The following is a 14,835-nucleotide window of genomic DNA, read 5'->3' as shown; positions in this document are numbered from 1 at the left end:
TGGTATGATCATGACATACTACGCATTGACATGAACATAAGCTCAACAGATAAAGTCATCATGTATTATTATCATTGACTTAGATGATTGCCATCTTATATGCACAAACAATTTGAAGATAGTCAAAACATATGCAGATAGATGAAGCAAATTGTTGTTCTTAGTCAACCAAATAAAATAAATATGTGAAGGCCATGATCTTGACATACTACGCTTTGACATGAACAAAAGCTCAGTAGAGAGAGTCATCATGTATTATTATCATGTATTATTATCATCGACTTAGACTCTTGCCATCTTATATGTACTAAACATTTGAAGATATGGTGTACATTGGTTTCTACACCACTTACCGATACAACATACATACTCTCTCAATAGAGAGAGTCATCATGTATTATTATCATTGACTTCAATTCTTGCCATCTTATATGTACTAAACATTTGAAGATATGGTGTACATTGGTTTCTACACGACTTACTCATACAACATACAAACTCTCAAGAGAGTCTAATCACTCTACAAGTACTACACATACAAACTCGGTGATGACAACTAGGTATTCAAGCTATAACCATATCTACCATTCATGAGAGTGAACAATAAGTGTCATGCAAAGGGAGTATAAAAGGTATAACAATTATGAGTATCTCGAAACACCCAAACACATTTAGTTAGGATTTTTGGGCACCCAAGTACGAATAAGGGCCAGTTATATGTATAACACATTATGAAAAAAAGTCTTAGCTAGGAGTTTTAGGCACCTAAGTATGAATTAGGACCATGTGTATATAACACATGATGTCATAATAAATGGACACAATCTCCATTTGTGTTAAATATATTCTCTAGTTTAGGCTACATGATCTTCGCTTCTTGTGCTTTGGGGTGGATGTGTGTGTGTGTGTGTTTGTGTGTGCATGAGTGTGCGTGTGTACGTGCGTTTGTGCGAGAGAGAGAGAGAGAGAGAGAGAGAGAGAGAGAGAGAGAGAGAGAGAGAGAGTTGAGAATAGAGATTACATTACCACTTAGCTCATGTTCTTATTCATTGTTTCTGTGAGAGAGAGTAGATAGTGAGAGGTGTGTAAGTTAGACTTGTAGTAGCAAGGGGAAGCAACTTCCTTTGTGTTATAGAGAGGGCTTGAAAGAGAAAATCTAACCACCACTGGGTGGCTTCAAGAGACTTGAGCTTGGAAGCACAGAAAGTACCTCACAATTATTGTTGCTTGTTTGTGATTTTCTCTATGAATGGATGAGTTTTGGACAGAGCTAAAACGAGCCATAACACATGGTTTCCACAGAAAAGGATATTACAATATAACTTGTGATCTCTTTTAGGTCTCCATAGATTTGCATGGTTACCGGATAAAAGTGATTGTAAAGAACATGCATGAGAGGGTGGGATAGTGTAAAAAGGACTAGGAAGCATTGTGAAGCGTTACTACTAATAGCATCCATAAGAACAAGAGTTGTTGTGGATTATCATGGTTGCACGAAGAAAGGTGATATATTATCATGGTTTCCCAAGAAGAAAAGTGGTAAATCAGGACCTATAGGAGGCCACTTCAAGTGATACTGTGACACGAAGTTGGGGTTTGGACTTCGGTCACTTCTCAGAATCAAAACACACTTGTATGAAACCTCACAGCCTCCTCACCTCCCTTTCTCTCCCTAGATTAGGATAAAGATATACACATCAAAGGTGAGATCATAATTTATGGAAGGAAAGATGAAAGGCTCCGGAGAAGCAAGAATTTCTGCCAGTCTTGCAGCTCCAAACAAAAGGGCGATTCTTTGTTGGAAGAAAATCTTCCGACTCAGGATTATGTGAACGGAAACATACGGGGAATATTGGTAAGGTTCATCCGTTCGAATTGGGCGATTTGGACGGAACATATTAAAGAAAATGAATATGGCAACCACTTACAAGAGGATAAGACACATGGGGTTTGCCTTTTGATAAGAGATTAGGAGGAATTAATCATGATTAAAAAGAAAGAATGGCCAAAAAGCTATAAAAACAGAGATATACAGAGAATTACAGTTTTAAATCCATAAAGGCTGTGCAAGAGAGGATTATATAGATGCGTAGATCTTGAAGAGAGCTTCGCGCCTATATAAAAACTTTCAAAAACGGGCAATCGAGCGAAAAGTTATGAGCATTTTACTGCAAGACTATAAAACTGCCAAAATTCTATAAAAACAGAGATACACAGAGAATTGCAGTTTTAAATCCATATAGGCTGTGCAAGAGATGATTACATAGCTGCGTAGAGCTTGAAGAGAGCTTCGCGCCCATATAAAAACTTTCAAAAACGGACAACCGAGCGAAAAGTTATGAGCATTTTACTACAAGACTATAAAACTGCCAAAATTCGCCTAAAAATTAGCAAGTTTGGGAGAAATTCTAATCATCAATGAAGTAAGGGATTAAGAAATTAGTTACATAAGTGGAAAGAGCATAGAAAGAGCTTCCTAGCCATATGATCAATTTAAGAAACCAACACCCGAGTGATGAGTAATTACCGGTTGAAATCTGGGTATTGGACCACAAAAACTGCACTTCTCTCTCTTTGCATGAAACCTCAATTTTCACATAGCCTCTTGCCTCTCATCTCTTTCATGATTCAAGCTAGAGGGTAAGGGTTAACATTGCTCAGCGGACAATCGTGAAGATTTACCTATGGTCCCCAAAGTCTTTCCACATGCTCATTACCGCTAAAACCATTGGTACCTCCAAAGGAGGGCGGCAATAAGGCAAGGGCTACCTTGAGAAGTCACAGGCCCGCCAAGATAATAACACCTTATCCCCCTTACCATGAATCATCAAAGAGGTCCAAAATTGGGTTAAGCATGAGGAGCTAATGCTAAATGAGACATTCACATGTAAAGAGAGTGTTTGAATAAGGGTTTGAAAGATAAGAGAATGGCAATGACACAAAATGCTCAATTGAGGAGGCTCATTCCTTTTTTTTGAAAGGGAGAGGAGCGTTCCTTTTATAGGTGGAGAATCACCCTCTCTTCCATTGTTACAAATTACAACATAAAAATCTTCAACCCTTCAGTGACATAAGGGTAGATGTCACCATCAATTGTCCTCTTAGGCTAAGTCTTCTATTGATTATTAAATTGAAGACTTTTTGACTTTGAGGGTATGATGAGATAATAGCCAAGCCTAAGTGGCATGTAGGTGGAGATCCCACTTCCACATGGCGGAATTCTCCTCTTCCATGTAGGCATTCTAGAAGAATCTTTCCCAATTATGCACCTACACACACTCCTCCACATGCCTTCCACACTCCCCAACTTGTTGCCTTATGGTGAATACCATATTAATAATACAATTAAAATCCATGTGAGCATGAAGGCCCACTTTTATTTTCCACATCACTAGCCTATCTACCATACCAAAGTATTTATCAAGCATACTTGTGGCATTTACAATGTGTGCACCCTAAATCAAGTAAAACCATTATATTTGAAGATAGAATGTGGTTATCGGGGTAGCCGCCAAGCCGCCGCATCACCACGCCGTTATTCCATTGTGGGTGCCGCAATCTTCTTGGACAAGCTTCCACCTTATTACCATTGCGAAACCATCAAAATATGCACAAAATTGACAATGAAAGATATCAATTTTTCACGTCACATCTTCCCCCCCCAGCAGATCCTCCATGCTTGTCTGGGGGGTCTGCTGGCCATGGTGCTCGAGGGTAGAATATCTTTAGCCGGTACTCATTGGCACGTCCGGGAACCTCCTGGCCACTTGCATCCTCTAGAAGATAGGTGTTATTTTTGAACTTTTGCTTTATCCTGAAGGGGCCTTCCCAGCGTCGAAGAAGCTTCTTATCTAGTCGTTTCTCCACACGGCCATCATACCTCATGACTAAGCTTCCTTGCTTGAGTTCTGGCTTCTTCTTCTTCTTCATGAGAGTGTCATGCCTTGCCTTGCGCCGTTGTTGTGCAGCCTCCAAATTTTGAAGTGCCTGAAGTCGCCTCTCATCCAAGATCTCCAGTTGTGCTAGGCGTTGGGCACGTGTTTCTTCTTCATTATTCAAGCGTGCAAAAGATGTGCGAAGGCTTGTGATTTCCAATTCTATTGGCAAAATAGCCTCCACTCCATAAACTAACTGAAAAGGTGTGAAACCAAGAGAGAGTTTGTGAGTTGTCCTATAGGCCCATAGGACCTCTGGCAAATGCACACCCCACTTTCTCTTCATAGTATCCACTAGCTTAGACAAAGATCCACAAAGCAGTCCATTAGTTTTTTCTACTAAACCATTACATTGGGGATAATAGGGAGTTGACATAGCATGCTTTATCTTTAATTTCTGCACCAAAGCTTCAATCAAGTCATTCCTGAAAGACCTCCCCCCATCCGTAAGGATTTCTAATGGACACCCAAATCGGGCACATATGTATTCCCTGAGAAAGGATGCCACAGCCACTGCTTTATTATTGACCATTGCCTTTGCTTCTGCCCACCTTGTTGCATAATCTGTGGCCACCAATATGTAATACTTTCCATGTGAGGAACGAGGAAGTGGGCCCACAAAATCTAATCCCCACCTTTCAAATGGACCATATGCTGGGATAGGGTTTAAGGGTCCGGGAACCAATTGCTTATGCCCATATGCCTGGCATACTTCACAGATTCTGCACCACTCATGGACATCTTTGCTGAGTCGAGGCCAATAACACCCTGTGTTAAGGATCCTCCGAGTTGTGCTGGCTGAGGCAAAGTGACCTGAACATTCATGACATAATTCCATAATCCTTTTAGACTCCTTTAGGCTCACCACCCTCCTAAGAATCTTATCCTTACCTTGCTTGTAAAGAACATCCCCTAGAATTGTGTAAGGATGAGCTTTCCTGGTAAGCCTTTGCTTCTGTTGAGGATTCAATCCAGGAGGGAAGTATCCTGTATCTAAATAGTGTTGAACATCTTGGAGCTCAGGCCAACCTGTATCCATTAATGCAAGAGTAGCTACTTTGAAAGAAGCCAAGGTTTTAGTAGCCAATTCATCAGCCTTTTGATTATCCTTCCTGTTAACATGCACAAATTTACAAAACTCAAAAGCTTCTTTCAACTCCATTGCCCTTTTATACAATTCTTGGAGATTAGGACTCCTTGCCTTATACTCTCCTTTCATTTGTCGGATGACCAATTGTGAATCCCCTTTAACCTCTACCTCTTCAATTCCATCTTTTATGCAATCTTATAATCCCCAAATTAATGCATTATACTCAGCCACATTATTTGATATAGCCTTTGGAAATTCCCTACCCTTGGCCCATACCTCTTTTCCTTCTGGATCAAATAAAACTATCCCCCCAGTCCCACATTGCCTGGAAGGGCTAAAGGCTCCATCAAAATGCATAGTGAAAGCAGTTGGTGGTGTCTCCAAATCTTCATATACTTCTTCCTTTGCTGCTGTTCCTTCTTCCTCTTCCTTCCTGGTAAGCAAATCTGCAAGAGAGGCCCTAGTGGTGTTTTCTGTAATAAAAGTGAAAGAGAATTCTTGAAGTTCACAAATCCACTTTGCAAACTTCCCTCCTGCAGGGTTGGGCTTGCGGACCAAGAATTGTAAATAAGGTTGAGATGTGAGGAAGAAAAAAGGGCGAGGTAACAAGTATGACCTGAACTTCTTTACTGCAAAAACAAGAGACAAACCACCTTTCTCCATTTCACCATACCTCTCCTCGGTATCAGTGAGTTGTCGGCTTGCATAATACACTGGTTGCATACGCCCTTGCTCTCCCTTTTGCAAGAGAATAGCACCCACTGAATGTGATGAGACACTTGGGTTCACATAAAAGTCCTCCCCCCACCTAGGAGGCTGAACAATTGGACTTTGACTCATGCATTCCTTGAGCAAACAAAAAGATTGAATTTGATCGGGCCCCCATTGGAAAGAAACATTCTTCTTTGTTAACAGATTTATAGGATACATCTTTTCAGAGAACATGTCAACAAAGTGTTGGTAATACTTTGTTTTACCCAAAATCCTCCTTACCTCCCTTACATTGGTAGGTGGTGGGAGAGCCACAATTGCCTGCACCTTCTCAGGATCCATCTCTATGCCTTCTTCTGAGATAACATGTCCCAAGAGAACCACCTTCCTTCGTGCCAAGCGGCATTTTCCAGGATTAAGACACCCTTTTGCATCATCAATACTTTGCAAGGCCAACCTCAACTTTTCCAAGTGATCCATGCGGCTTGAGTAAATGCAAAAATCATCCAGAAAGACCCTTATAAACTTCCCCAAGTAAGGTGCAAATACCTGACTCATGAAGCGTTGAAAAGTTGCCGGTGCATTGGTCAAGCCAAATGGCATCACCCTATAGGCATACACTCCCCAAGGGGTGATAAATGAGGTTTTCCTTTGATCTTCTTCACAAATCCGGATTTGGAAGTATCCAGAGTATCCATCACACACTGAATACAACTCATGACCTGCAACTTGATCCAAAATCTCATCCTGAAAGGGTAGAGGATAATAATCCCTCTTTGTGCATGCATTCAAAGGGCGAAAGTCCACACACACACGCCATTTTCCACCCTTTTTAGGAGTGACTACAACTGGGGAAATCCACTCTGAATTCTCTACTGGAAAAATAAATCCAGCTTCCAGCAAATTAGTTACCTCCTTTTTAAGCACCTCTGCTTGCAATACTCCCAAACGCCTTAGCCGCTGCACCACTGGCTTACTTTGGGGCTTGAGATCAATCTTGTGCTCTACTAGGGTAACTTGGCGTACTTGGGAGTAGCTGTTTGCAAAAAGGTTAGGAAATCCATCTAACATTTTTAAGTAATCCTCCCTTTCAGTACCTGCTATGGACTCATCAAGAAGAAGTTCATTCTGTTGGTGAAGACTAGTGAGGTCCACATCTCCTTTCTTGCACATGGTTGAAGAAGCTTCCCCTTCCAAGGCTCCATTGTCTTCAGCATCCCCTCGTTCCCTTCCCAGGGAAAGACCAAATGCAACTCCCTCCACCTCTCCTTCTGAGATGGAATCCTCGGAGCTACCACTTGTCTCTTCTTCATCGGATAACTCTGACTCTGAACTTTCGGAAGTTGAAGGTTCACCCCTTACCACTTTCTTGCGACGACTCTTGATGTTGTAGTGGACCTTCTTATTCTCACCTTGTAGAATAAGATCACCTGTCCCCCACTCTTGAATCGCTTTCACTTGGCGAAGCCATGGCCTACCCAATATCAATGGGTAAGCCCTAGCATCAGGCTTTGTAGGAATGACCTGAAAAGTTGTAGGCACAGAAATACCACATACATCCACTCCCAAATTCCTGACAATTCCTAAGGTTTTCACCCTAGTATTATCAGCAAGTTTGATGCGATAGGGAGAGTTGGTAGAAGACAACTTTAAATCAGCATCTTTCATTGTTTTTTCACTCATGACATTGATTGATGCACCTCCATCAATGTATGCATTAGAAATTGTCTACCCCTCAATGATGACATCAATCACACAGGCACATCATCTCCTACATCAATATCCACCTTCTGAACCATAGGAGTCCCATTATCCCTCTTCTTCTTTTTCTTAGATTCCCTTGTGCTAGCCAGCTTACCCCATTCCTTTCTGAGCTTAGGAGAGAGTGCCAAAAGCTGCCCAAATGTGATTTGTGCTGTTTTCTCCCTAAGATCTGTCAAGAGGTCATAACTAAGAGATCCTTGTCCAAGAGGAAAATCAGATTGTCCAATTTTTCTCCTAGATGACTTCTTCTTCTTCTTATTTTTCTCCTCTTCTTTAGATTTATCTTCTTCTTCTTCTTCTTCTTGACTCCTAGTTTTCCGACCCCTTTTTGCCATTAATGGCATCAATGTTTCCTCTTCTTCTTCTGAGCATGTTTCCTCTAAAAGTGCTAAACTTTTATCCTCACTTTTCCTTAACTTTGGACACTCAGTACGATAGTGCCCCTTCTCTTGACATTCATAGCATGTGACACTACTTCTATCCCTAGGTTTATCCTCAGCTCGTGGAACCCTAGGTGGCCTTGCATTGACTAAGTGTAACTTCAAATCAGTAAATTCTGCCATAAGTTGTGCAATGTTATGATCCAACGATGGAGCTTGTACCTGAGATGTTGAGGCTATCTCTACTCGTGGTGGGGTTGGCACACTTGGAGAAGATTGGAATGTGGACTCAATATGAAGAGTGGCCTCCTTCTTCAAAGCAATACGAAGGGCCTCTTTAAAACTAGTGGGATCTTTGCTAAGAACTTTTCCATGCAAGCGGGGATCCAAAGCCCTGATAAACTTGCTCATCTTAAGGTGCTCCATTGCTAAAGAACTCTTTGAATCTTCCATAGAAGGTGAAGAAGAAGAGGCAACAACATGTAAAGCAGCTTGTTGATATTTGATGAATAAGGCTTCATACCTCACTGAGAAGGCAGAAACTGACTCTCCATCCTTTTGGAAAATTTGATCCAATTGCAATAGTAAAGCATTTGGCGACTCCACTGTCCCAAATCTCTCCTTCATTGCTTTGGTCAACCTTTCCCAATCATTCTTGGACTCCTCTGGCAAAGCCTCATGCCAAGTTAAGGCCATACCCTCCAAGAAATCTGGAAGTATTTCTGCCCTCTCCTTCATAGACCAACCCGTCAAGCGGCATGCTCGGTTAAACTCTCGGAGATAACTCCCCGGGTCTTCCCCTTCCGATCCACGGAACACCGGAATGTTGAACATCTTGCACCAAAAGATGAGTAGTGACAAGGGAAATTTACTTGTTTCAAAACAACTTTCCTTTAATCATGCGGGACCTTGAGGTTAAAATAGAATAATTCTAAGTAAAACCTGCCCGCCGCCTCCACCAAAAGATGTGACACGAAGTTGGGGTTTGGACTTCGGTCACTTCTCAGAATCAAAACACACTTGTATGAAACCTCACAGCCTCCTCACCTCCCTTCCCTAGATTAGGATAAAGATATACACATCAAAGGTGAGATCATAATTCATGGAAGGAAAGATGAAAGGCTCCGGAGAAGCAAGAATTTCTGCCAGTCTTGCAGCTCCAAACAAAAGGGCGATTCTTTGTTGGAAGAAAATCTTCCGACTCAGGATTATGTGAACGGAAACATACGGGGAATATTGGTAAGGTTCATCCGTTTGAATTGGGCGATTTGGACGGAACATATTAAAGAAAATGAATATGGCAACCACTTACAAGAGGATAAGACACATGGGGTTTGCCTTTTGATAAGAGATTAGGAGGAATTAATCATGATTAAAAAGAAAGAATGGCCAAAAAGCTATAAAAACAGAGATATACAGAGAATTACAGTTTTAAATCCATAAAGGCTGTGCAAGAGAGGATTATATAGATGCGTAGAGCTTGAAGAGAGCTTCGCGCCTATATAAAAACTTTCAAAAACGGGCAATCGAGCGAAAAGTTATGAGCATTTTACTGCAAGACTATAAAACTGCCAAAATTCTATAAAAACAGAGATACACAGAGAATTGCAGTTTTAAATCCATATAGGCTGTGCAAGAGATGATTAGATAGCTGCGTAGAGCTTGAAGAGAGCTTCGCGCCCATATAAAAACTTTCAAAAACGGACAACCGAGCGAAAAGTTATGAGCATTTTACTACAAGACTATAAAACTGCCAAAATTCGCCTAAAAATTAGCAAGTTTGGGAGAGATTCTAATCATCAATGAAGTAAGGGATTAAGAAATTAGTTACATAAGTGGAAAGAGCATAGAAAGAGCTTCCTAGCCATATGATCAATTTAAGAAACCAGCACCCGAGTGATGAGTAATTACCGGTTGAAATCTGGGTATTGGACCACAAAAACTGCACTTCTCTCTCTTTGCATGAAACCTCAATTTTCACATAGCCTCTTGCCTCTCATCTCTTTCATGATTCAAGCTAGAGGGTAAGGGTTAACATTGCTCAGCGGACAATCGTGAAGATTTACCTATGGTCTCCAAAGTCTTTCCACATGCTCATTACCGCTAAAACCATTGGTACCTCCAAAGGAGGGCGGCAATAAGGCAAGGGCTACCTTGAGAAGTCACAGGCCCGCCAAGATAATAACTCCTTATCCCCCTTACCATGAATCATCAAAGAGGTCCAAAATTGGGTTAAGCATGAGGAGCTAATGCTAAATGAGACATTCACATGTAAAGAGAGTGTTTGAATAAGGGTTTGAAAGATAAGAGAATGGCAATGACACAAAATGCTCAATTGAGGAGGCTCATTCCTTTTTTTTGAAAGGGAGAGGAGCGTTCCTTTTATAGGTGGAGAATCACTCTCTCTTCCATTGTTACAAATTACAACATAAAAATCTTCAACCCTTCAGTGACATAAGGGTAGATGTCACCATCAATTGTCCTCTTAGGCTAAGTCTTCTATTGATTATTAAATTGAAGACTTTTTGACTTTGAGGGTATGATGAGATAATAGCCAAGCCTAAGTGGCGTGTAGGTGGAGATCCCACTTCCACATGGCGGAATTCTCCTCTTCCATGTAGGCATTCTAGAAGAATCTTTCCCAATTATGCACCTACACACACTCCTCCACATGCCTTCCACACTCCCCAACTTGTTGCCTTATGGTGAATACCATATTAATAATACAATTAAAATCCATGTGAGCATGAAGGCCCACTTTTATTTTCCACATCACTAGCCTATCTACCATACCAAAGTATTTATCAAGCATACTTGTGGCATTTACAATGTGTGCACCCTAAATCAAGTAAAACCATTATATTTGAAGATAGAATGTGGTTATCGGGGTAGCCGCCAAGCCGCCGCATCACCACGCCGTTATTCCATTGTGGGCGCCGCAATCTTCTTGGACAAGCTTCCACCTTATTACCATTGCGAAACCATCAAAATATGCACAAAATTGACAATGAAAGATATCAATTTTTCACGTCACAATACGATCAACATCAATCCTAAGAATACAGATTTTGCATCAATGAACTATTCGAATTGCCAAACTCTTGCCAAAGAAAAGTAAGATTATGAGATTTCTAATCCCTAAGAACCGATGAAGAATTCAAGGTGTAAGAGAAGGTAGCATCATCAAGTGATACCATCAACATCAATCCTAAGAATCAAGATTTGGCATGAATTATTCCAATTGCCAAACTCTTGCCACCACCAAAGAAAAGTAAGATTATGTGACTTCTAGATATTTTTGAGGTCTATGCGTTTTCATGCTTGGAAAATTAAAGTGATAGAAAGGGGGTGAGAGTAAAGAGGTTTGGCAAGCTCTGTAAAGTCGTACCATACATCCCCCCTCCCTCGAACAAATATTTTGTAGATAATCAATCCAATCCGATTGTTAAATCGAATGTAGACCAAATCCTTGCAAAATCGTAGATCAAATACCATCAACCAATCTTACTTTTATATTTCAAACATGATACCTTGCCAAACTAGATCAACCAGCCCCAATATATATATATATATGTATGTATGTATGTATTAGGATCAAAATTTCTTGCATTAGCGTAATAAATTTTATTAGTACTAGTGTCAAAAACGTTTTTGGGAATGATCGATGAAATACCAAGATCTTTTCCTCAGAAATTTCGAGGCTTACGTAATTGGATACTAGAACTTAACCTGCGCAGTGCTGCACGGTATATAAAAGACATTAAGAAGAGAAACGCAGGAATACAAAGGGTCAATCGAAGGGATTTTTTCCTCTTACTTTTTAGAAATCCAGGATTTGCCTTTTCTCTCATCTCCTTGTGCCTTGGTTAATGTCCATAGTTAATATGTAATAGATAGTTACTATCTCTTCTATAGGCAAGATATTTCTACCTTATAGAATTCAACATCATAATACAATAAATACATCAATCAAATAGAATTCAGCATCACAATATATATATATATATTACATCAATGAAAACCAGGGTATTATTTTTGTGTGTAGCAGTCCTTTACTTTATTCTAATATGGGTGATATGACTACTTTGCCCACTGCCTTTCCCGTTTCCAAGTAACTGAAGGCCTCCTTTACTTGGGAGAAAGAAAAGAGACCTTTGGGATCAATGATGGGCTTCAACTGCCCACTTTCCAAGAAAGGGTTGAGCTTTGCAAGGATGGATCCATTGGAAGTGAGAACAAAGGGTATCACAGGAGGCTTTGCTTGAAAATCGGCTATGGTGAGCACGGGCCCTCCCTCCTTCGCAGCCTTGGCAGCATTTACACCATCTCCTGTACATAATCATGACACATGTGAGACTAGGAATACAGCTTCAAGGTTTAGTAGCTTAATAGCCCACCACTACACATGGCTCACTATAAAGGTTATCGATAAGGTTCAAGTACAAGCATCTATCATGGGGCACGCAGCCTGGTAAGAAGGAACAGCAGTTACTCTTAAAATGTATCTCAACGTACTTACTCAAGATCGTAGGAAGGTAAGCATGTTCAAAGTGAGCGCATTTACACACACACACAATCAACCATCATGCATGAGCATAAAAGAATGCATTCCGACTCGTCTAGAGCTGGCAAGTAGCAGCAACAATATTGTGGAGTGTGTGGTCTGTGAACTAGAGAGTGGGAAGGAAGTTTGGGGATGGAGTGTGTGGTATGTGAACTAGAGAGTAGGAATTAGGTTGGGACGTCCCGGGTCTCAATCCCTGTTTCTAAATGTCTTCACTTGTTGTAAACTCCTATCAAACCTTGGAAATGGGTGGTTTTGTTGAATGGTAAAGAAGCTATTAATCTGGGCCATGATGAGAATTAGGAGCTTACCCACTGTGTCAAAGACGAAGTCGTACTTTTCTGGCAGCTCATAGTAGTTAGATTTGGTGTAGTCGATGACCAAATCGGCTCCGAGGCTCTTCACGACCTGGATTTTCCCTGTGCTAGCTGTAGTGGCAACCAGAGAGGCACCATGGACAACCTTGGCCAACTGGGCAAGCGCGCAAAGCATTACAAGGCTAAACAATGACATTAAAGCTTTATATGTAATCACTTCATGTCAATTACAGAGGTGATAAAAGTGAGCATCAATTATATATTATACTAGATACCTGGATGGCCAAGCTGCCCACTCCTCCGGCTCCTCCCAGTATGAGGGCCGTCTGGCCGGGCTGGAATTTGGCTGTCTCGAAGGCTTCTTGCGCGGTGATGAGTGCGAGGGGCAAGCTTGCTGCCTGAGCGAAAGTGAGGTTCTTGGGTTTGAGAGCAAGGAGCTTCTCTTCCACTGCTGTGTATTGGGCCAGGGACCCAAAGCGCTTCGGCCCATTCACTGCATGCTCTGAGACGTCCCCATAAACCTCGTCCCCTTCCTTCAAATCCTTCACCTCGCTGCCAACCTTAACCACGACTCCGGCCACATCGTAGCCTGGGACATGCTGCAGCAGACGCACGTGGGTGGGTTAATGTACCGCATGCGCACAAATTAGCAGTTGATAGGAATATTCAAAAGCATAATAAGCAAGCTGCTTGTATTCTGTGAGGGCTCAAATCTTAACTACCGGGAGCTCGGAGTCAGTGTGCTTGAGATAACCTCGCCTGCGCTTGAAGTCCACAGGATTGAGCGCTGCCGCCTGCACCTTTACGAGCACTTGATCTGGGGCGATTTCTGGGACCGGGTATTCCCCAAACTGAAGCACCTCCTCCACCGCCCCGTACTCGCCGTAGTGCCAAGCTTTCTGCACATCGGCCACCATCTTCTGCTCTTGCGCTTGGACTATATGTGTGTGATGATGAGTGCGAACTACGTAGTATGATCTTGTAAAGCAGCTAAATAATATTTGCTTCACCGATAAACGCTTGTCCGAGAACCTTATTTATATAGAGAGCATCGCGACCAATTCCCTCTGGACACATCCACCTACGTAATAGGTTCATGAACGTTACACTCAGGTGCATGAACCTTAGAAGTCTTCACTCAGGTGCATGAACCTTGGAAGTCTACGTCATTTCATTTAAAATTTCAAGAGAGAAAACCCGCGAAACTATATCACTAGCTAGTTGTTGTATCTATCAAATTATAATTATTAATTGTATCAATTAAATACCACGTCACTGTGGTTCTCCTCCCCTCCCCTCCCCTCCTACTCCCTACTTGGGAAAAATCATCACCCTCCATAAAGCACACTGGATTGCCTAATCCCCAACACAAGAAGAGATGAAAATTTAATGAAGAAGTTACGCATGAATCACCTCCGGGAGTAGAAGGTGATTCCACATGCAATGGTGTGGCACTTCCTTTGGTCCCCGTGTTAGAAAAGCACCCAAGGATTTTTGTCATGGATCTGCCTCAAAATGCTTCTTTGGTCGCCCACCAAGCCCTATTATTAATGTGAGATCCCTGTCCCCACCATGCGACGGATTCGGGGTACTAGCAGCGGAATTAGCACTTCATGCCCGGGGCAAGGACCCACACTCGGGGCCTCGTCCACGGATATCCGGACAAGAGACTAATCCGTCGGTTTTTTCCAAAACCGAACCCGGAAAAACTTTCCTTTCCCGGAAAGCACGGGCGATTCCACCAGGATAACTTTTTACTCTAACGTAGTCAAGATCATTACTGATCACGCTGATCCGACTGCACCTATAAAGATACTCGGTCGGATCAAGGAAGAAACTTGCACTTGGATCATTGGGATCAACGCTTTTTTCCCCATCAAGAGGCACAGCCGTTGATTCCTATCCATAGAACAATTACTATCCGAGATTTACTTTATCTATCGTAATAACAGAAATTGAGTCTCGATTTACGGATCCATCAGTCCAGCCTAACCCCATCTAGTCCCATGGGTTAGCCAACCGCCCAACCACTGTAGTGATGGGATCCAATTAAGAATTTGGTTAGGTTTTGTCC

The 14,835-nt window shown here is 41.8% G+C and overlaps 1 protein-coding gene across 1 annotated transcript; it reads right to left on the bottom strand.

Moving 5' to 3' along the window:
• Window positions 1-11,796: 11,796 nt before the first annotated feature.
• LOC147641648 (2-methylene-furan-3-one reductase-like) lies at window positions 11,797-13,728 on the bottom strand. The gene is made up of 4 exons (XM_086815579.1): window positions 13,484-13,728; window positions 13,037-13,360; window positions 12,756-12,915; window positions 11,797-12,209 (listed from the first exon to the last, which is right to left on the bottom strand). The coding sequence occupies exons 1-4, from the start codon at window positions 13,676-13,678 to the stop codon at window positions 11,938-11,940; spliced, it is 951 nt and encodes a 316-aa protein (XP_086671705.1). The 5' UTR covers window positions 13,679-13,728; the 3' UTR covers window positions 11,797-11,937.
• Between the last annotated feature and the right edge of the window lie 1,107 nt (window positions 13,729-14,835).

Source organism: Cibotium barometz, chromosome 1 (assembly GCF_041138505.1).
Source record: "Cibotium barometz isolate CiBa-2024 chromosome 1, ASM4113850v1, whole genome shotgun sequence".
Classification (NCBI taxonomy): Eukaryota; Viridiplantae; Streptophyta; class Polypodiopsida; order Cyatheales; family Cibotiaceae; genus Cibotium; species Cibotium barometz.
The sequence above is the reverse complement of the archived record's forward strand: the minus strand, read 5'-3'. Positions and strand labels throughout refer to the sequence as shown.

Bases quoted from the DNA above. Each gene is read 5' to 3' on its own strand.
- LOC147641648 (XM_086815579.1), bottom strand. From the start codon at position 13,678: ATGGTGGCCGATGTGCAGAAAGCTTGGCACTACGGCGAGTACGGGGCG. The intron at 13,361-13,483 runs GTAGTTAAGATT...CGTCTGCTGCAG, and splicing joins ACACTGACTCCGAGCTCCCG to CATGTCCCAGGCTACGATGT. The intron at 12,916-13,036 runs GTATCTAGTATA...GCGCTTGCCCAG, and splicing joins TGGGCAGCTTGGCCATCCAG to TTGGCCAAGGTTGTCCATGG.